At 33.9% G+C, this 23,359-nt stretch overlaps 1 protein-coding gene across 8 annotated transcripts in view; it reads left to right on the top strand.

Moving 5' to 3' along the window:
- The window catches only part of WRN (WRN RecQ like helicase), a 137,761-nt gene extending 117,404 nt beyond the window's left edge, over positions 1-20,357 (top strand). For 6 of the 8 annotated variants that reach the window (XM_067721801.1, XM_067721800.1, XM_067721803.1 and 3 more), the window contains 8 exons: positions 4,217-4,292; positions 4,521-4,633; positions 6,338-6,452; positions 7,390-7,521; positions 9,927-10,089; positions 13,352-13,566; positions 16,855-16,986; positions 19,588-20,357. In XM_067721801.1, the coding sequence (XP_067577902.1) occupies positions 4,217-4,292; positions 4,521-4,633; positions 6,338-6,452; positions 7,390-7,521; positions 9,927-10,089; positions 13,352-13,566; positions 16,855-16,986; positions 19,588-19,707 (1,066 nt within the window). In that variant the 3' untranslated portion in view covers positions 19,708-20,357. Of the gene's footprint in view, positions 1-4,216; positions 4,293-4,520; positions 4,634-6,337; positions 6,453-7,389; positions 7,522-9,926; positions 10,090-13,351; positions 13,567-16,854; positions 16,987-19,587 lie in introns of those variants that run through there. The other 2 variants (XM_067721805.1, XM_067721806.1) reach the window with 2 other exon arrangements.
- The last annotated feature ends 3,002 nt before the right edge of the window (positions 20,358-23,359 follow it).

The raw sequence follows: 23,359 nt of genomic DNA, 5'->3' as shown, positions 1-23,359 counted from the left end.
TCTTGATTTTTTTAACTATTAAAAAATGTAGAAGAAGCCATTCTTAACTACAAGCCTTACCAGAACAGACAGATTTGGCCTGTGCATCCGTAGCATGCCGACCCGTGGTAGATGACCCTGTCTGTGGAGGGAATGGACTGCAGGGGGATCATAGTTGTAGAGACACAAATAGGGAGGCTGTTGTTGTGTTGTTTGCAAGAGGCTATGGTAGATTAGTCAAGGGAAGTGGCAGTGGGTGGGGAGAGGGAGATTTGTAAGATATTTAGGAGATGGAATTGCTAGGGCTCGGTGATTGAAAAGATAGGCAGGTTAAGGAAGATGGAGAACTTGACTGTGAAGCTTGGGTTTTTGTCTTTGATGGTGGGTGAGTGCTGCCATTTCCTTCACTGGGCTATGTAAGAGGAAGACAGGTTTGAAGGGCTGCATGTTTAGGGGATGAGGTTAAATTAGTTTAGTGATAGACATACTAAGTTTGAGACAACTGTCGAGTGGTCTAGAAGTTAATTTTAATATATGGGCTTAGTGTACAGAAGTGAAAAGGATGCTTACATATCCATAACTATTACTTTAAATTTCATTTGAATTTTCATCAAAATAATACATGTGAATGTTTTTAAAAGTCAGTTGAGACTTAAAGGCATATAACAAAGCACACCAGTTCACACCCTTCTCAAACCCATTTTATTGTGTTCTATAGAAGCAATCACCCTCAGATCTTCTGACCAGTTTCTATGGTATTGGCCTCCACATTTCTTTTTTTAAAAACACCTTTTTGGGACTTCCCTGGCAGTCCAGTGGTTAAGACTCTGCGCTTCCAATGCAGCAGGCGTGGGTTCGATCCCTGGTCTGGGGGAGCTAAGATCCCACCTGCTGTGCAATGCGGCCAAAAAAACAAACACCTTTTCAGCATATATTTTATTAATATTTATTGTACATTTCTCCTTGAAAGGCTGAAAAAAAGTGGAGAAAAGGCTAAGAAAGAGGGCTATTGTTGACAATACCTCATCTTTCCTTTTTTTTAAAATTGAAGTATAGTTGATTTACAATATAGTTTCAGGTGATTCAGTATTCTTACAGATTATACTCCGTTAAAAGTTATTACAAGATAATGGCTGCAATTCCTTGTACTATAAAATACACCCTTGTTGCTTATATATTTTATATATAGTAGTTTGTATCTTTCAATCCCATACCCCTAATTAGCCCCTCCCCTCTTCCCTCTTCCCTTTGGTGCAAAACCTGTGAGTTTTGCATATACAGTCATTTGTATTATTTTTTAGATTCCACATACAAGTGATATCATACAGTATTTGCCTTTCTCTTCCTGACTTATTTCACTACGCATAATATTCTCTAGGTCCATCCATGTTGTTGTAAATAGCAGAATTTCATTCTTTTTTATGGCTGAGTAATATTCCATTGTATGTATCTACACCATATCTTTTTTATCCATTTGTCTGTTGATGGGCATTTGGGTTGCTTCCGTATCTTGACTGTTGTAAATAGTGAACATTGAGGTGCATGTATCTTTTTGTATTAGTGTTTTTGTTTTTTCTGGCTGTGTACCTAGGAGTGGATTGCTGGATCGTATGGTAGCTCTATTTTTAGTGTTTTGAGGAACCTCCATACTGTTGTCCATGGTGGTTGCCTCAATTTACATTCCCACCAACAGTGTAGGAGGGTTCCCTTTTCTCCACACCCTCTCCAGCATTTGTCATTTGTAGACTCTTTGATGGTAGCCATTCTGACAGGTATGAGGTTGCCTCCGTATTTCTAAGTGACATGCTTAGATTACTATTTTTTTGACTTACCAGTTTTAGAAATTTTCTGTTGATATCCTATAATGGTAAATTAGGGCTTGTCTCCCGTATCCCCTTCCCTTCATTTCTTCTCCATCAATGTCACCCCCGCCTTCCTTAGAACAAAATTATATTTCAGTTTTTGGTCAAATTAATAATTTGTTTTTACATTATTGTATCTACTCAAATATTATATAACACTAAGGCAATCTGTGTTATTATGGTCACCACTCTTAATTTTCCTTGATGTTAATAATTCTCTTCTTTATTTTCTTTACTTGTTTAGTGTTCCAATTACTAATTTTTTTTTATAGTAGGTCCTCGTTGGTTATCTTTTTAAAATATAGCAGTGTGTACATGTCAGTCCCAAATTCTGAATCTACCCCTCTCCCCAACCCTTCCTCCCTGGTAACCATAAATTCATTCTCTAAGTCTGTGAGTCTGTTTCTGTTTTGTAAACAAGTTCATTTGTATCACTTTTTTTTTTTTTAGATTCCACTTATAAGCGATATCATAATGCTATTGGTCTTTCTCTGTCTGACTTACTTCACTTAGTGTGAAAATTTCCAGGTCCATCCATGTTGCTGCAAATGGCATTATTTCGTTGTTTTTAATGGCTGAGTAAGCTATTATTAATTTTTATTTTCTCCTATTTTCAATCTGTTTTTATTAGTTTACTCTCTTGGAGAGTTCCTTGACTTTATATCCCCTCCCATCTGTTGACATTTTAATTTTAGATATCAAATTTTTAATTTCTAAGAACTATTTGTTCTTATTCTCTTTCTTTAATCATGTATAGCAGTCTTTTCTTGATTCATGGTTACAAGATTTCCACTTATCTCTTCAATGATATTCATTATATATTTTGGGGTTTGTTTAAAGATTTTCATGATTTTTCTATCATAATTTATACCAGACTTACTGAGATTCCTTTTTATTAAAATAAATTTATTTATTCTTATTTATTTTTGGCTGCATTGGGTCTTCATTGCTGCACATGGGCTTTCTCTAGTTGCGGCGAGCGGGGGCTACCCTTCATTGCGGTGCATGGGCTTCTCATTGCGGTGGCTTCTCTTGTTGCAGAGCATGGGCTCTAGGCGAGTGGGCTTCAGTAGTTGTGGCACGTGGGCTCAGTAGTTGTGGCTCACGGGCTCTAGAGCACAGGCTCAGTAGTTGTGGCGCAGGGGCTTAGTTGCTTCGCAGCATGTGGGATCTTCCCGAACCAGGGCTCGAACCCGTGTCCCCTGTATTGGCAGGCAGATTCTTAACTACTGCACCACCAGGAAGTCCCTTATTATATATTTTGTACTTTTCTTCTGTGCACTTGTAATAGCATTCATAGGCAAAACATTTTCTAGCAAACATTTTCCACATACTTTTCTGCTTCAGGGATATGTTACACAGAATTTTGCCAGTATATATGATAATAAAATTTTTTGTGAAATAATTTAACATACCAATTTGCAAATAGTCCATTAGTATAAAGATTTCCATAAATACTAAGATAAAGGTAAATATCTTATTATTTAAAACAAATTTATAGTTGTCTTGAGTCACCTGCTATGACTAATTCTTTGAACTGGAGTTTTCTTTCCTCATGTTCAAATCTCTTTATTCTAGTGATAAAATCTGATAATTGTAAAAATGAAGTCTTACTTTACACTATAAATTTTTAATTCTTGAAACAGGGAAATTTATAAACATTTCTTAAATATCAAACATGTTCTTCTCTTCCCCCCCAAAAGCAGAAATTTATTTAAATTTGACACCTTTTACATAGGCTATTCTATACAATTTCATTTTTGTAACTTTTCCTCTTTATAATTAATTTATCCGTGAAGTTGCCTCTTGTAAAACCTGGTTTTCTATCTAGTTTGCTGTCTTGCGCCTTTCATACCATGTTAATTACTAATTGGGTGTTTTAAATTCTTCTTTCGAGGCGTCAAAGGCAAAATTACTCCTTTTGGCTTATTTTTTTTTAGTTTGATTCTGAAGAAAAATGTGAATAATTTGATTAATTCCATGCTAATGTTCTTCAACAGCCAAAAAATAGTGCTATCACGAGAAGAATTATAGATTGTATCATTCTTGGTTAGAAAAAATTTTACTTTGGTATAGATAAGGAGTATTTTCTTTCAAAGTATTTGATTGAGGAGGAGGAGGCAAATGCTGTTCTTAATTGCACCAATTTTGTGATTGACTCAAATCATAGTTTTAACTTTACCTCTATAATGAATGTATTTGATACAAAATGTTTAAAATCTAGGCTGTCATTTAAGTAATAGTTGCCTTACTGGTATTGTGACAAATAAATGTTAATATTGATTTGGAAAGATATTCTCATTCTGGGGGCAAAATAAAAAGTGAACTTGGAGAAAGAAAAGCTTTTATTATTTCTTTTCTTTTAAATGTTTTAGCATCATGGTGCCATCACCAGGAAAATATTACAAGTCCTCAGAACCTGTTATTTCAGCCAAAGAGCAGGAGACTCAGGTATGGCTTTTGTAAAACGGCAGTTCGTTTTTGAGAAGATAGTTATGAGTCTATGCATGCTTAAAATTCTCTTGCCAGTATTTAAAAAATTGTTCTTTAGCTAAGAGTCTAAGATACAGTTCATTTTTCATCCTAAGGGGGAAATGTAATATCTGAAGCTCTAAAAATAAAGGGCTGGATTTTTCTAAGTACATTTAAACAAATGTTGTTTCTTTGCTTTTCGTTCAGACTACATTATATGGCAAATTGGTGGAAGCTAGGCAGAAACATGCCAATAAAATGAATGTTCCTCCAGCTATTCTGGCAACAAATAAGATACTGGTGGATATGGCCCAAATGAGGTAAACTATTTGCATATTTCTAACTTATTTTCTTCTAACATAATAGATTTGTAAAATACATCATTTAGCGATAATATGACTATGGCTCCAGCAGTCACATCCAAGAGGTGGTTCCTAAATCTCCCATGTTGCTGCCAATGGTCTGTTTCTTCACTGAGCTTTAGTCCCACATGAAACCAACTGTTTTCAGCAATCAGATCCAGTGTATATAAAATCTAACTCACTACCCACCAACCCTCCGTACATGCATTTCATGCAAATGCCAAAACTCTTCCTTCTGAATTCCTTATTTTTGTTAGTCATACTATCATGTTCCTAGTCACGCCTGTTTAATACCTCTGATGTTACTGTTACTCTTCTAACATGTATTCCCATCTTTCTCTTATTATATAGTTTTTAGACTTTTTCATTTCAGTGTTTCTTCTGTGTCTGTCTATGCTTTTCTTTTTTTAGTGACACCATGGTAGTTCAGACCATTATCCTTTTACTGTTGCAAAAGCCTCTAACTAGTTACTCTTTCTTTCTTCAGCCTCTCTCTCTCTGATATATGAATATGATATATGAATACCAAATACCTCTGATATATGAATACCAAATTAATCTTTATCATGTTGTACTTCTGCTTAACTAGTTTCCCACTGTCTTAACTTATTTAGCCCACAATTCAAGGCCTTCCATTTATGGACTTAAACCTTCTTTTCCATCTGAGTCACAGAATTTTAATGCTTAATCTTACCTAGATGGTTTACCATTTGTTTGTCTCCTTTTCAACTTCGATATACTTATTTACAATGTTGCTTCTGACTTGTAGTTTCCTTGATTTCCCAAAACTCCTATTAGGAAATCCTTTAAGATCTGGCTTTATTGTTATTTGCTTCATGAAGCCTTCCATGTTCTTATCAGCAAAGTGATTCCTCTGTGGAATTCATAAAGGACTTTTAAATGTAAATTTAAAAGATGATTCTATGGCACTTATTACATAATGCTTTATTTTTTTGTTATTATTGGTATTCATGTATATGTGTCTTCTAGATTTTAAACTCTGTGATGAAGATGTTATATTCCTCATCTTTTTGTGTTTTCCAAAGTACCTAGCACAATGCCTAATAATCACTAGGTGGTCAATAAATATTTCGAAGAAATTATTTCCAAAGAATTGTTGCTTGGTGATTGTACTCATCTTGTATACTTCCTTTCCAAAAATTGTTTCTGTTGCTAAATTTCATTCAAGAGATGTTACTTTAGAGAAGAATTTTCTAATAATGTTACATAGTGCATATACCTTATAATAATTATTTCATTAAAAATAAATATCCAAAGACCACATTTTAATATTCAGTGAAGATATTTAAAGGAAAAGGAGTAATCATTAGATTGGCAGATTTTTAGAAAGAAGACATCAGACATTCTCTTCATATTGGATACAATAAGAACTATTAAAAGCCTGAAGTAGTTAGTTAGCTAGTTTATTGTTACAGGTAAAAACTTTGTAAATAATGAAAGATTTTCTTCTGAGTTTCTTAGCCTCTTAGTTGTCCTCTAAGAATCATAAAACACAATTACTTGTTTTATACACTGTTTTTGGTTGCTGGAAAAAAATCCATGTTTATTGAGTGTCAGTATTGAAGCTAAATATCTATTAGCTGTGTTGCTGGAGTGGTAACGTTTCAGTGGTTTCTTGACTTTAATTTTTTTAAACGACAGACCTACTACAGTTGAAAATGTGAAAAGGATCGATGGTGTTTCTGAAGGCAAAGCCAGAATGTTGGCCCCTCTGTTGGAAGTCATCAAACATTTCTGTCAAATAAATAGTCTTCAGGTAAAATACTATGGTTTGCAGGAGCTCTGAGAGAATAAACTTTTTTTGACAATTACAAAACACCCTTCAAAAGCAGCATTTTTCATTTCTATGCTGGACACTTAGAAAATGAATCAGATAGTTTCTGTAGTAAATCAGTTATAAAAACATGTTAATTACCTATTTTTTTAAATTGAAGTATAGTTGACTTACAATATTATATTAGTTTCAGATGTACAACATAGTGATTCAATATTTTTATATATTATACTCTAAAGTTATTATAAAATATTGGCTCTATGCCCTGTGCTGTACATTACATCCTTGTAACTTATTTGTTTTATACCCAGTAGTTTGTACCTCTTAACTCCCTTCCCCTATCTTGCCCCTTCCTCCACCTCTCTCCCCACTGATAACCACTAGTTACCTAATTTTTAAGATGATTCTGAAGTAATAGTTGTCAAACCTGCTTATGTCGGTTTATTTTGTTGAGAGGTTTCGTTTTTAAATCTGAATAAGTACTGTATTTTAGACTAAGAAATTATTTTACTTTCAAATGTAGATAGAAATTAAAGCTTCATTCATTCATTCACTATTCACTTCTGGGGGATTAGGGGACTAATTTAGAGGCAGAGTGGTCCACATTATAGTTCATTTTTAGTCCCTCTTATTGGCTTAAAGGGAAGACTAGGAATTTCTAGTTTTACAACCATGTTTGTAATTACAAATATTTTATTCAAAACTTATTCCCTCTAGCCTTATTTTACCTTTTAAAATCAATATGTAAAAAATAAAAAAAACTTTTTGAGCTCCTCATAAAAAGGGAATTTGGAGCTGTTCCTTAGAGGTTTTATTTATGTTATTTTTTTCGCTAATAGCTAATGATCATGTTGATATTCTATCAATCATTATATTGATATTATTTTTGATCATTTGTGCTACATTTAAAATTTTGTAGACAGACCTCTTTTCAAGTACAAAACCACAAGAAGAACAGAAGAAAAGTCTGGTGGTGAAAAATAAAGCAAGCTCACTTTCACAGTCTGCAGCCATCACATATTCTTTATTCCAAGAAAAGAAAATGTGTTTGGTAAGTGTTACTTTCAAGTTAGAGGGAATTTTTAAGTTTATCTAAACGTGTTTTATCAGCTTTTCAATATCAAAGTTGAGACTTGGGATACATTTCTTCTAATCCTAGAATATTTTATGTGGTTTCATTTTATAATTAATTTTAGAACAGAATGTCATTTGCTTTTTCTGCTAAGCCCTTTTCTGTTAATTAAGTAAAAACAGCAAGTATAGTTTGACCATGATTATCTTATAGAGGTTGTATCAGAGGTACTGATAAACGCATTTATAGCTTAGGGATATTGGAGCAGCCATATTTTAAGACTCCATTTTTTTTAATGGGATTAATAGTTAAAAAACGATTACTGTATGTACTGATAAGAGATAATCTCCAAGATACATTGTTAAGTAAAAAAAGGAAGATGCATAGCACTGTGAAAAACATACATAAATGTGTATGTATATGTATTTGCATGCTTATATATTCACATATCCTTGGGTATGTATACAAAAGTGCATAGAATATCTCTGAAGGATGTCGAAGAAGCTAGAAATAAGTTAAAAAAAATAACAAACTTGCTTTTCACTCTATCTCCTCTAGTGTAATGTTCTGTTTTTTTTTTAACCATGTCTGCTTGATGCTCTTTGAAAAAAATCTGATTACTGTGAAAAATGGCCATGCTTAATGTTTCTTCATTGTTTTGGCATAAGTCCTTAAGGCTGTTGAGAGTTTTTAAATATACAAAATGAAGAGGATATCTTAGTGGAATAGGGACAGAATGAGGCTTCCAGCTAAGTTTCACTAATTTGCATTCCTGTCCTCTCTGATGTTAAATTGGTTTAGATTAGGCTGTATGGTCCAGGGCCTGCTTTTCCTGTTCTGTGTCTCCATCCACTAGGCTGTGTTACACACTTTCTATTCTGGTTAATATCCAATATAAATAAGAATAAACAGTCCATAGCTTATTGTAGTCACTTAATATATGTTCTACTTACATAGCCAAACTCCTTCATTAAAAGTACAAAAGCCATTACACAAAGAACCAAATAATTCCATTGAACTATTTTTGAAACATATTACATGATAAATAGGAATTTTAAGTTCATTCTCTTATTTAAACAGTAACTTACATGTACATGTAAAACGTGCTTGTATAAACACAATTTGACCAAATATGTATGGTATAACTATATAATTACTAAGAAAATATGGAATAGCCTCCAAATTTTTAAAATAAATTGTATTCTCGTACTTAGCCAGGATATGAAGTTTCATGTATTATATTACATATTCATGGTTAAAAATGTGAGGAGTGGTATATCTTCATTTGTGTCTTTTGCTATTATTTGGTTGTATATTATTGTGAAATATTGTGGTGTAATTATCTGTACATCCTAGGAGTCTGAGGGGGTCTTGCCAGTTACCCACAAAATTAAACATGCCTAAGGACTAATTAATCAGGAGGAATAATACAATTAGGTAATACGATGCCTGGTATCAAATAACCCTGACATTATGCACACATGGTACACATCTTCTAGTAGAAAAAGTGTAGACATTTAGTGAAAGTAACTTAAAACCTTCCTTTGAAGGATGAAAATATTGCTTTAAATGCTCTATTTTGTGAAAATATCAGCATTCATACAAATACAGTCCAAATTCAGACTTTCAAGGTGTGTTATAAAAGAGTGTCATGAAATAATTTTGAGCTGAGTGACTAAACTTTCTGAATGTTTAAAAGAATGTTTTATCTAACAGACATCTTAAATGGATTTGGAGCTACATTTGTTTAAAAGCTACATAAATATGTAACAGTGTCCTTAATTTAGCACAATTCATGTTAAATTCAATGCTAGGCAAATGATGACAGCCACTTGTAAATTGTGGTTATTATTATTTTATGAATAGAGCCAATTTAAAGCACTTTTTAAACTCTTCTTGAGAACCTTTTCTAGAGTACATTTGGAGCCTTATGTTATTGCTAAGCATTTTATGATTTGTCTTCCTGGAAATTCATGTAACTGAAGTACCGTGTGTTATTTCAAGTATATACATCATTGGGTTTCAGTTTACTGTATTTTTAAAAGGTTGTGGCAGCTATTAGACTTACGTAGAATGACTACTCTCTGTCACTAATAGGTTTTTAAGGTGAATAATTACAGAGGGATGAGGATTGATTTCTTAGCTAAACCTGGGTGATTTTGCTTTATTCAATATAGTAAGTATAAAAAGTAGCAACTGTGGAGTTCTAGCATGTGAGTCATTTTAAAGAATTAGTTAAAAATGAGAAATTTAAATGAAGGTTTAGTCCACTGTTTATTTCTCAGTGAACATTTACTACCTGAAGGTTTTGAACCTTGTATTTCTATACAGTACAGTGGAAACTTAAAAAAAACTCACTGGTTGTTTTGCTGCTATTTCTCTAGAAGAGTGTAGCTGAGAACAGGATTCTGCCTCTCGCAGCAGTTGGCATGCACTTGTCCCAAGCGGTGCAAGCTGGCTACCCACTCGATATGGAGCGAGCAGGTCTGACTCCAGAGATTCAGAAGATTATTGCTGATGTTATCCGAAACCCTCCCATCAACTCAGGTGATAACCATGACCTTGGTCTGCAGCCTTAATGACTTGAGTCATTGAACCCAGATGAAGTAAACAAGCAATCCACTAATATTTTTCACTCTGATCGCATTAACCCTTTATGCTACTATGAAAAACTTTACTTTTGTAATGCTTTTTATTGTTTTAGAAAAACAACCTTTCTTCCCATTATCACTCAGAGAGAAGTCTGAGTCTGAGAAATTCTGGCTTTTTTTTTCAGCTTTAGGTTACAACTTCCACACCCATCCCCCAAACAGTGCTCTTTCATCCTTTTCTAATTTCTACTTCATCACTTGAAAAAAACACATTCATTCCCCATAGCTCACTGACTTAGTTTTTTTCTGATTCCCTGTCACTGGTTTTACCTAAGTAGCCTTTCTCATCAGTACAGTCAATAGTGTCAGGCACTGTGGCATTGAAGGGATGGACTGAGTTCTCTTGGGCCCCTTGTAGAAGGGTTTTCTCCTGTCACTTTGCTACAGAACCTCAACTGTGCTCAAGGAGATCAAGCCCCTTTGTTTGCCTTGCAGAAAATTTAAAAATATGCCTATTTTAAAGTTATGATCCCTTTTTTACAAAAGTAAAGATGAGGTGGATTAGAAGGACTTTCACACCCTAATGTACAAATGTAAACTAGGTGTGTTATAATTCAGTAAATCTGATGTTTTTTTTGACTGTTGGGACAGAGCAGTGGACGTACAAAAAGCCTTATCTCCAAAGCTGCAGTGCAAATAGTTAAACTTATTACCTCAAATTCTTTCCCACTCAGAAACGAGTATACAGTTCTCCCCCCAGATTTAGAAGTAAGGGAAAACAGATCACAATTAATACTATACTTAACTGATCAGAACAAAGGTATTTAAGTCACCTTCGAAGGCAGCATTTGTTCTAGGCTTGAGCAAGACTTGACTGAAGGATACCTCCATCTCTCCTTCCATTGCTCAACCTTGGAGGCAAGGAGAGAGACAGAGGCAAGTTTGGGCAGTGGTCCTCTAAGTTAGTTCCAGGAAACCGAAGTTTCTCTTTTTACTGTACCATGTTAAAGTTGTACTGCCAACTATTTAAAGGAAAGAAATATGCAATTTCTAATCCTGGTCAATGAGACTTCCAAGTGTTTTCAGGGCCTGTTGATAGCTTATGTCAAGATCTTATTTGAGGGAGATACCTTAACAACTAATTCTGCTTCTGTATCACAGCTTTCTGGTTATGATTTGATTTCCCGTGTAGGTCTGTCTATAGGGAAAATATGCTCTAGTCTTGCTATTCTGGGTACTTATCTATATGATAGTTGTGAATTCATAATTGGAAATTAATGAATTGGCATTTTGTGAGCTTGGTTAATGTGGCTCTATTAAGGTTAAAGTAGGTTTGTAAATCTGAAAACGTGAGGGCCAAATCCTGTACTGCGATAAAATATCCAGGGTCACTTAGCTGTGAGTCATCTTGTGAGGAAGCCAGCAAGCTCTCCTGGTCATTCTCCAGTCTTTCTAACTTCAGCAACCATTTTGCTAGAAATTAAGGAAGAGGAAGGACAACAGTAATTAATTGCAGGGTTAGAATTGGGATTGTATAAAACCTCTCTTTCTCCAATGCAGAATGAAATAGTATTTTAGAGAAAGTCAAAGACTCAGATGCCTTCTTGATTTTAATACCCTAGAATTATTTTTTCCTTTATGTATGTATTGTCTCTCAGGATTTAGAGAAAGATATATCTTTGATGAGCTGTTTGATAGTATGCAGTATTCTCTGAGTTTGTGCACTTTTTTTCCCTTTTCCCTGTTGTCTTTACTATTATACACTGAGTATAGCAAATAAATTTTCATTCAGTTAAATATTAAATTGAAATTCCAGAGAACAATGGAATTTAAATTATACTTATTAAACACTTATTTCATCTTTCTGTCAATACACTGTATATAGGTTGTACAAATAATACGGAAAAATATATTATTGTAATTTACTTCCAAAGCCAAAATTGAGAAAGATAAGTATCATGAGCTCTAAACTTTATTTGTTTTGATTGTATGGTTATAGTCTGTAATATATCATTTATTGATGTGAAATTGTATTTTTGAATTTATATTTTTCCTTAATAAAAAACTATTTGTTCTCTTATTGGAGGAAACATTGTTGAGTTATAAATTATAATAAGAAATGAAGATATCTATGCCATACTAATGATTCAGATATGATATTTCACCTTTTACTTAACTGTAGCCATATCACGTAATTTGGTGTTTTAATGAACAAGTTTGTTGGCATTTAAATTTTGCACAATCTTGAATTGAGAATTTTCTATATTTTATTATGGCATAATCTTAATCTTAAAAATAGAGTATTTGTGAATTGAGAAATTATATCTATTATTTTCATGCTATCTTATTTGCTAAGTAGGTTTTGTCCTTGTAACAATATTTTAAGGAATTCTGTACCTTTTTATTCTTTTAGCTTCTTCCATGTTTACATGACTTTAAGCTGCTTTTTTTATGGAGTTGAGATTCTAACTATGCTTAATAATAAATGAAGCAAAGTATTTAATGAGGTACCTGGAAAGTATTTTTAATAATTTTGTTCTTTCATTATTTATGTGCATGTAACTAGAAAATTAAGGGTGGCTTCCAAGGGACCTGCCACAAAAGCAGGGGTAATATGATCTCTTCTAAGCACTGAAAGAATGCAGGCAGTGCTCATTATTTCACTCTCCAATAGATATTTTCAGCACTTACTTGTGTGGAAAGTTAGGGCAAATAAGATCTGAAAATAAAATATCTTTCCCAGAAAACTTATTTAAATAATAGGCATTTTAAATAGTTGACGTGTTTTGTTATGCTTCGATAGCCATTGAAAGAATCCTTTTTATTAGCATCTTATTTACAAGTATGATTAGCTTCTATTTTAAGGCTAAATTATTTTCAAAAAATTAACTTATAATTGATATTTGGAATTTCTGTGGATGGTGGTTTTGATTCTCAGGGCAGCCCTCAAAAGACGGTTTGAAACAAAAGTTAAGCAGAGTCGATAGCCTGACCTGACTCTGGGTCTTGGAAGCAGGGGTGCAGGTGGTGCAGGAGTGAGGGGACATGTTTTACTCCATTTCTGTTCTGTAAGGGGATAGGCATTTGAAAGAGGAACATTTTCTTTGGCCACCTTCCTCCTTCCTTTCTACAAAACATGTCACTATTTCCAGCTCATAGGTTTTCTGCAGTGTTCTGTGTAATTTATTTTAAAATCTTTTTTTTTTCATCCTTTACAGATACAAATAAAATTAAACTAATTAGAATGTATGTTCCTGAAAACATTGACACCTACCTTATCTACATGGCAACTGAGATCCTGGAAAAAGGCTGCGAAAACAGGATGCTATGCCAATCTTCATGTGATTCCAGCAAAAAGAGATGTTTCCACAACTCTGAAGAGAGCTGTTCAAATTCTAAGAGAAAGAAGGAAGAAGTGGGCACTAATACCAAGGTGTTAATTATATGTAGAATTTTCATGTAGTGTCAGATCGCTCAATTTGCATATCTTAATACCAGAATGCTGTATTTTTTGAACTGTTATAAATTCTGATAGAAGGTTACTTTTTAGAAAATCTCGGTGCTGTATTTCCGTTGCTTTTCATAAATCCGATCTGAGAAAAGAGATTTTTTAAACAGCGGGAAAAGAGGAATGTAGTCCATCTATTTAGCTTATTGTATGGGAATGTCAGCTTAAATTTTACCTCTACCTTATATTGACTATATAGTCTGGAAATTCTCTTTCTTTCATAGATACCTATTTAATATTGGCTGTAAGCATATGGTAGTTTATGTGGTTAATGAAAATAAGACCAAATTCTATGATATATACCTCCCCAGATATTGGAATTTGTCTATCATTCTGTTACTCCTCAGGCTCTGTTCCTGTTATAGTGAATCTCTCAGGTACAAGGATAATTGTTGCTCATGGTCCTGGCCTTATCCCAGTGCACTTTTTGCATGATCAGAGAAAGACCATGAGTTTAGTATTATTTTTACACGGTATATTTTATTAAAATCAAATGCTTTGAATATTATTGCTCTGTGTGTTATATGAGATAAATAAATAGTCATCAGAGAATAACTATTCTTTGACATTGTGACTCTACTAAATGATTGCAAAGACTTGAAAATTTGACCTTTAATATCTTCCAGGTCTAAAGTTCCATGATAAAAGTTTGTGAAAACTATAATTAACTCAAAAATTACTTTAGTTCCTAGATGATAAATTCAGCATGGTGGCAGGTGGTTGCTACTATTTATATTAGAGAATTAGGGACTTTATTTCAGTTCTAAGTAATCTTTATAGGATTTCCAACAGTTAAACTCCTTTTCTCAATAGCTTAAAAAGTAAGAGGAACTGATCTTTTAAAATTCTGTCCTTCAGTTAGATTTGTATATAGTCATGTACTAGATAACCTAATGAAATTTTATTAAGGAATTCTTTACATTATTTTGGCAATTGAATTAGCTCTAAGAAGGGCATTACTAACACACCACTGTAAAGCAATTATACTCCAATAAAGATGTTAAAAAAAAAAAGGGCATTAAAGCAGGTACACGTTGGGCAGGTGGTAGTGAAATTTGGCTGCTATTCCCAGCCTTTTATTTCTGAAATCTAAACCAGGTGCCTAAGACCTTATTTTTTTCCCAACTGTATATGTCAATAGGAAAAGGTGTAACTTGTTATTTTTCCTGAATATTGAAGCACATTTATAGTGAAATACTGTTATAACCACACATTAATATTATTGCTTTCCTCCTATTGAAATAACATCATATTCTGAAAAAAGAGTGGAGGTATTTTGTGGGGGGTGGGTGGAAATTAAGCCTACCAGATTCAGCCTTTTCTTTTTCCCCATTTAGGGGAACAAGAATATGGGGGCTAGGAAGTAGATTAAGGGGTGAGTGAGCCAGCCAAAGTGTTTTTCTTTCGTCTGCCTTGCAGTATAGAAAGCTACTCTGAACACTGTAGAGTCTGTTGGAGGCCTGGTTTCAGGATCCTTCATGTGTTAACTTCATCTTCTCTACTGACCTGGATTGTATCCCTTAGTCTATTTCATCTTATGATTATGAGGTTTCTAATAAAAAATAATGTCAAAACAAATTCTTCTTATTAGTTGATGCATTGTTAGGTTTACATCTATTGTGACTGAGGTTAAGATAGAAGCTCAGTCATGCCTATGTTTACTGGAGGAACATTATGTCTTGATAATGGTAGTTCTGATTCAATATACGAAGGTACACAGTGGATTCTTTAAATGTGTAGTTTTTTTTTATTTCTGGAAAGTTTTCTTAAATTGTAGATTTAAAATTTTTGTTTATTTCAGGAAGTTTTTTAAAATTTTACTTTTCAGTATTTTTGTCCCATTGCTTTGTAGTTCTTCTTAACGGATTTCTGCTCTCTATATGTTGGATCTTCTTTCTTTACTGAGCTACAATATCTGTCACTTCTCATGAATTCTTTTTGGCTTTTCATTTCTCTTTAAATTAAACTTTTCTTCTTTTTCACCTTCTATTTCTGTTTGGACACAATCTGTTGTATTTATTGCTATGTTCTTTATAGTTTAATATTCACTTGTATAATTTTTTCTTTTATTTCTAATTCTTTCCAGAGCTTTTCCCCTCACTTTTGAATTTTTCTGATTTTAATTTATGATGTTTGTTTTGAATTATTTCCTTAATGTTTTTCAGCTCATTTTAGGAGGTTACAGTTTTCTATATCTTAGCAAGTCGGTGTCAGATTTGACCTCATAACTTTCTGTTGCTCCTTTTTGTGTGACATTAGTTTTCCTGCACTTTCAAAAGACGGCATGCTTCAGGATAGTTTTTCCAAGTTCCCAGAGCTCTCCTGTTGTTTTTGTGTAGCATTTAAAATAGGGAAACTTGGTTTATGACATACCCCGTTCTGCTACTTTTACTTGGGCTTTCTCTTCCCTTTGCCTCTATTATACCCGTCCTGCTTGATTTTGATTTAACCCCAGCAGTTCTCAGTGTCAGGCCTTCACCTGGAAGTTCATAGGTGCCAGCTGCTCTAGTCACTTAAGACACTGCTGTGGACCCTTTTCCATCGCCTGCTGTTGGGTTGGGCAAAGGCACTCCCACTTTTCAGATGCTGTTCTCAAAGAAACCTTTCCAGTGTATACCTGTGGGCTGTTTGGTTCTCCTGTTCTCAGGCACCTCACTGCCTGCCTCTGCTTTCTCCTACACAGATGCTGTACCATGCAGGTCTTAGGGCTGTTGGTGGTTTTTCCTCACATGCTTGTAGTTTCAGTTTCCTGAGGATACCTTTAATAAACTTAGTTTCTTTGTAAATGTAGATGATGAATTTTTGGTTTTGCTCCCTAATTCTATCTGTTTTAATGCTGGGATTCAGAGAGATTAAAAAACTATGCTGCTGCTGCCACCATCTTCCCAGAACCCTCTCCTCATATGTCACTTTTTTCCATCTTATTTTTCTTGACTGCCTGAGAGAGACAGAGAGAGAGAGACAGAGAGAGAGAGGTCTCATGCCCTGCCACTGAGTTTCATTATAAATTAAAACATACAACATTTTTATAAACTACTTTAAGATACTCAGGAAAAATGCTGGGGGGGGTAATATTATTATAATCATTGTTAAAATTGAGTACCTCAGAATAATATGAATTTTCTTAAGCTTTGCTTTTTTAGGCATAGTTTGTTTTTTTCTAAGGAAATAGTGCATGTAGTAACTATTTCGTATTCCCCCCAAATTTTAAAGGTTGATGGAAAACATTCTTGTGATTTTTCACAGGAAGATGAGAGTCACAGAAATTCACTAAAACTAACTTCCTGGAATCAGCCATTCAGCGATCCCAAAATTGAAGATTTCTTTGTAGATTCTCATTTACAGGTAAAATTGATGTAATAAAATAGTTTTCATGACAAATATATTATGCTTGATAACTAATATACCTAGATTTATCTTAGTTTTTAGATGAAATTAAATGCAAATATAATGTACGTATTTGCTTACATATGTATGGGTACATATAATTAGCAAATGAGTTAACGTTTTATATTCTAAACTTAATGATAGTGGCTTATTAATAGAACTTGGAGTACCAAGTAAGTACTTACTTAAATTTAAGTAAATACTTACTTAAATTTCTATTATGATTGCTGGGAATTTTAGCCTTCTACTAATGAAGGAAATAGTCACTGAAAAGCATTGTTTCTGTTATTAGACCTCATAATTAAAGTCCTCCAGATACTTATTGTTGAGACTCAAAAGATACATTCAGTGTAAGCAAGTGTTTTACCCCTTTCTCAATGAAATAAGCTCATTTTTATAATGATAGGATAAATGCTGAATATCATATTCTATCAATATAAAAATGTTCTAGGAGATAAAAGACCTGAAATGATATTAGCTACCAATTAATGAATACCAAGAATAAATCAGGATGTGTTTTGATATTTTGTAACTCTCCAAATAATCCAGTGATACAGTATTATATACTATTATTCTCTTTTTCTGTGTGAAGAAATCAAGGCTTTAATAACATTCATAAGGTCATACATGTAGCAAGTGGCTCAGTTAGAACTCAAACCTAGTTCTGTTTTTTTTAAGTTACTTAGGCTTATTTTATTTATTTATATTTATTTTTAATTGGAGTATAGTTGCTTCACAATGTTGTGTTACTTTCTGCTGTACAACAAAGTCAATCAGCTATATGTGTACATATATCCCCTCCCTCTTGGACCTCCCTCCCACCCCTCCTTCCCCATTCCACCCATCTAGGTCATCACAGAGCCTGTCTGGTTTTAAAGTCCCTGCTTATTCCATAGTATTCGGCTACGGCTACAACAGGACTTCAGGTTTTTTCCTTGGCTCTGTTATTGTTCGGATCTTGTACTCTGTTTTACTTTTTGGCTTTGTTATAATTTTAACTGGTTTCCTTCCTCCAGTTGCCCTTAAACTCTAATTGCAAGCAATGATAGTTGTCTGTGGCTGCAATGAATTTTGATAATAAAATTCTGGGGGGAAGAGTATTTCTGGGCCAGTTTCATCTCTACCCAGATGCCTTTTATCCGTGCCACTTTATATCTCTAATACTTATTATTTCTAAGTCAAACACTGTAGTATCATACAGTGTGTATAAATCTCATCTGTTCTCTTGGTCTTCTCTTCCCTGTGAGGAAATAGGTGCCTGGGAGAAAAGTTGCTATCTTGGCTGGTTTTTTTCTTTAGCTTTTGCTAAAGTGTGAATAGCCCTTTCTTTGGCACTGGATTTATTTAAGTTGGAATAGCTAACAGCTTTTACCTTTTAAAAATATAAGGTCACACAGTTTTTTGTCAAGGAGTTTTTACTTTTTTTCCCACCTTTAAATATTTTGAAGCCACTGTTAAACACAGAAAACATAATAAAACATAGCAAGCAGTTAACGAACAATTCATAGATGTAGTCTTCATTCTTGAAATGGAATAAATTATACTGGTATACCTTAGGCTAACAGACACATTGTAACTTAGATGAGACCACCTTACCTTAAAGCCCTCAAATAGTTCCAATAAATAAATTAACTCTCCCAGATTCCAAAGTATAGTCATGTTAGAATGATTTCTCCATCATGTTGGTTTAAGGAGCTAGAGTTCAAGCTGAGATGACACAAATTAATACCATTTTGAGCTTATAGAACTTACCTATTAAAAGTTTTAATAGGTATTAAATTACCTGTTAAAATTTAATGTACAGATAATATAAGTACACAACCACTGCCTTTGGGTTTAATTTTGTTTTCAGGGACCTTTAACTAGGGTTCTGAAGCTTCATTTGGTGCACAGGTCCCCTAAAATTAGGCAAAATATCGTGCATGTGTACGTTTGTCTTTTTTTCTCATAAGTGGACCTCTAGTTTTTAGCTGATTCTCAAAAGAGTCTATGAAACAGAACCCTTTTTTTTTTTTCATTTATTCAGCAAATGTTTTTTGAGTACCTGTTATGTCTCAGCAACTCTGCAAGGTCCTGATGATGCTTGAACCACTCTCCTAGTCTGTCTACCACTGTAGATGTACAAGTTGTATGCTTTTTTAAATGCCTAATATAACTCTGTGTGTGTGTGTGTGTACACATGCTTAGGCAGATGCCTTTCTTGGAACATTAAATTCACCATTTTGGCCAAGCTAAAGCAAATACACCATGGGACATAGATCTGAAATAATATCCAGTTCTTTCCTTTCCAAATGAGAGTCTACACTTGAGTGTCTAAAAATAGGTTAACAGGATGGCAGGTAATTGCCTAAAAAAATGATACAGTTGATTTTGTCTCTCATGTGTTTATTTTTGGATCCAGAAATAAATTCTGTAGATCTCATTATTTTGTTTTATTTGGAAAGGGAAGGCTTGTGGGTGTATATTCAATAACCTATGTTACTTTGCAACTGAGACACATTTTCAGCAGTACAAATATATATATATATTTTTTTTTTTTTCTCTCTTTCTTTCCTATAGACTTCGTCTGAAACCTCAAAGAGAAAATTACCTGAGTGGTTTGCCAAAAGAAATGAGACCTTACCTGATGCCAGCAAGAAATCAACGGCCAAAACTAAAAAGAAGGGTCTTTTTAGTTAAACTGGCAACTGCCAGAGGAATTATGTGTGTCTTGCTGTGTTATAACAGGGAAGCTGTATTTCATTTCTGAAAACAGTGGGGAGTAATATTTTTGTTTAAAAATTATTCTAATCTCAAAGTAAAACTCATCTATTTATTGAACAGCTGGTGTCTTAAAACAGCCTTTTGCAATTCACATAAAGTTGAGTCTTCTGAGAGCCTGAGTGAGTACCTCATAGAACAGAATCTTAGTTTCCTACGAGATTGCTTTAAGAAATCATGTTACTGCCCTGTTTTCTAATCTCTTTACTTACTTCAGCAGTATGTTTGGAATATGTAATGTGCGGTGATTTAATATAGATAACAGATTATCAGTTGTAAGTGATTATGTGTGTGATATGTAATATTCCTGTATTACCAAAATTCTGTCTTATAAATGAAGAACTCATAGTTATTTTACAAATTGTTTTTTCTATTGTTAGAAGAAACTCTTATACACATTTTAAAATGATATTAGTGGACCAGACCAGTGAAAATGAAACATTTCGGGTTCTGTGTAGAGGAAAGAATAAAACAAAGGAGACCAATTACACTAGACAACTATGCACTTTGTATGTTATATACGATTTCTATTATTTTTCAAATAATAATAAAAAGTCCTTAGTACTGAATATTATAAAGATATGTATTTTAAACTTTCATATACTGAATTACCTTGAGCACCTTTAATTTTTGATGATGTCAGAATTTGATTCTAATACCTTTTTATGTAGCACATGTAACTGAAATATACAAAACACATACTGACACTGAATTGGGTAAATCATAGTTGATATAACTTTAAGCAGTTCACCATATGGCATTTAATTGACTTTTTTATAAATAAAAATAATCGTCATTAATAAAGAAGAAATATATGTTTGCCGTAGAAGAAATAGAAAATCCAGAAAAATGAAAAAAAAAAATCACAAAAGTTCCACTGGTAGGTAATCAGTTAACCCCTTTCATGTATCCTGCCAAGCCTTTTATTTATTGATTGATTGATTTTGGCCGCACTGTGCGGCATGGAGGATCTTAGTTCCCTGACCAGGGATCAAACCCATGCCCCCTGCAGTGGAAGTGTGGAGTCTTAACCACTGGACCGTCAGGGAAGTTCCCTGCCAAGCCTTTTTATATTTACTTCTTTTCTTAGTTTGTTATGAATAATACGTGAATGAATATTCTTTGTAAAGCATTCAAGCTATACTTAAAACATTAAAGTCCCCCATATTCCCGTTTCCCCACATCCCATTACCAGCCCCTTTCCAGAAGGTAACTCCTATTGAATATGTGACGTATCGTTCTCTAGTCATTTCTTCTGCATTTACGTGCCTCTGCATGTGTAGCTGCACATACATTCTTGGTGTTTTTAATTTTAATATTGAAGTATAGTTGATTTAAAATACTATAATCATTTCAGGTATACAACATAGTGATTCAATATTTTTGTAGATTATACTCCATTTAAAATTATAACATATTGGCTATATTTGTTGTACTGTACAATATGTTCTTGTAGCTTATTTATTTTATATACAGTAGTTTGTACCTTTTAATTCCCTACCCCCATATCTCCCCTCCCCATTATCTTCTCTCTGGTGACCACTAGCTTCTGTATATGTGTGAGTCTGTTTCTGTTTTTTATATTCATTCTTTTTTATTGTTGTTTTTTCTACATATAAGTGATAACATACAATGTTTGTCTTTCTCTGCGTGTCTTATTTCACTGAACATATTACCCTCCAGGTCCGTCCATATTGTTGCAAATGGCAGAATATCATTCTTTTTTATGGCTGAGTAATATTCCAGTGTCACTCTCTGCAGATGACATGATATTTATATATAGAAAATGCCAAAGCCTCCACCAAAAAACTGTTGAAACTGATAAATGAATTCAGTAAAGTTTCCGGATACAAGATTAATATATAGAAATCTGCTGCTTTTCTATACACTAATCGTGAGCTATCAGAAAGAGAAAGTAAGAAAACAAAAGTTTTAAAGTTGCCCAGAATAAAATAACTAGGAATAAACTTAACCAAGGAGGTGAAACACCTATACTCTGAAACCTAGAAAACATTGATGAAGGAAATTGAAGATGTTACCAAAAATGGAAAGATATCTTATGTTCCTGGATTAGAATGTTAAAATGTCCATACTACCCAAAGCAATCTACAGATTTAATGTAATCCCTATCAAAATACCCATGACATTTTTCTCAGAACTAGGACAAATAATCCTAAAATTTACATGGAACCACAAAAGATTCTGAATAACCAAAGCAATCCTGAGAAAAAAGAACAAAGCTGGAGGTATCATACTCCCTGACTTCAGACTATACTACAAAGCTACAGTCATCAAAACAGTGCTGTACTAGCACAAAAACAGACACATAGATCAATGGAACAGAATAGAGAGCCCAGAAATAAACCCATGCTCTATGGTCAATTACTCTGCAACAAAGGAGGCAAGAATATACAATGAGGAAAATATAGTCTCTTCAATAAGTAGTGCTGGGAAAACTGGACAGCTACATATAAAAGAGTGAAATTAAAACATTTTCTCACAGCATACATAAAAATAAACTCAAAATGGAATAAAGACCTAATTGTAAGACCAGGATCCATGAAACTCCTAGAAGAAAACACAGGCAGAACACTCTTTGACATAAATCTTTTTTTTTTTTTTTGCACAAATGAGATCATGCTGTATTTAATTTTCTGCAACAACCTTTTTCTATTTAATCTATGATGAAGATCTTTGCATGTCAGTATATATATCGGTCTAGTTGTTTTTTTTTTTTTTTTTTTTGTGGTACGCAGGCCTCTCACCACCGTGGCCTCTCCCGTTGCAGAGCACAGGCTCTGGACGCGTAGGCTCAGCAGCCATGGCTCACGGGCCCAGCCGCTCCGCGGCATGTGGGATCTTCCCGGACTGGGGCACAAACCCGTGTCCCCTGCATTAGCAGGCGGACTCTCAACCACTGCACCACCAGGGAAGCCCTCTAGTTGTTTTTTATAGCTATTTACTATGCTATTTGGTGAATATACTATAATTTATATAATCACTTCCTATTGGTGGTTTTGTCATTTTTCTGTATTTCAGATTGTTTCTAGAAGTACAGTTAGAAGAATTAAGCACAAACGTATTATTTGTTACTTACATTTCACTTGAATATATTATGAACATGTTTTTCCATGTCATTAAATAGACTTTCACAGAATCTTTTGGGGGGCTTTTCTATAGTGCAGTGATTCTCCAAGTGTGGTCTGCAGTCCATTAGGAGTCCCTGAGACCCTTCAGGGGATCTGCAGAGGCAAAACTATTTTTATAATACCAAGATGATATAACATTTGCCTTTTGTACTATGTTGAGATTTGCATTGAGGGTGCATAGATGCGGTGAGTAAAACCACTAGCAATTTAGTGCAAATCAAGGCAGTGGCAGCAAATTATTGATTTTATTAATTCTCATTTCTTTAACACATTTTTTCAATATTCATTGTGATAAAATGGCAAATACACATAAAGCGTCTGTGCTATATACCAAAGTATGATGGTTGTCTTCTAGAAAAGCACTTGTTTTATTGTTTGAGTTGTGAATTGAACTAGTTGCTTTTTTCCTGTGGAATATCGTT

This window comes from Pseudorca crassidens, chromosome 21 (genome assembly GCF_039906515.1).
Source record: "Pseudorca crassidens isolate mPseCra1 chromosome 21, mPseCra1.hap1, whole genome shotgun sequence".
NCBI classification, from domain to species: Eukaryota; Metazoa; Chordata; class Mammalia; order Artiodactyla; family Delphinidae; genus Pseudorca; species Pseudorca crassidens.
The sequence above is the reverse complement of the archived record's forward strand: the minus strand, read 5'-3'. Positions and strand labels throughout refer to the sequence as shown.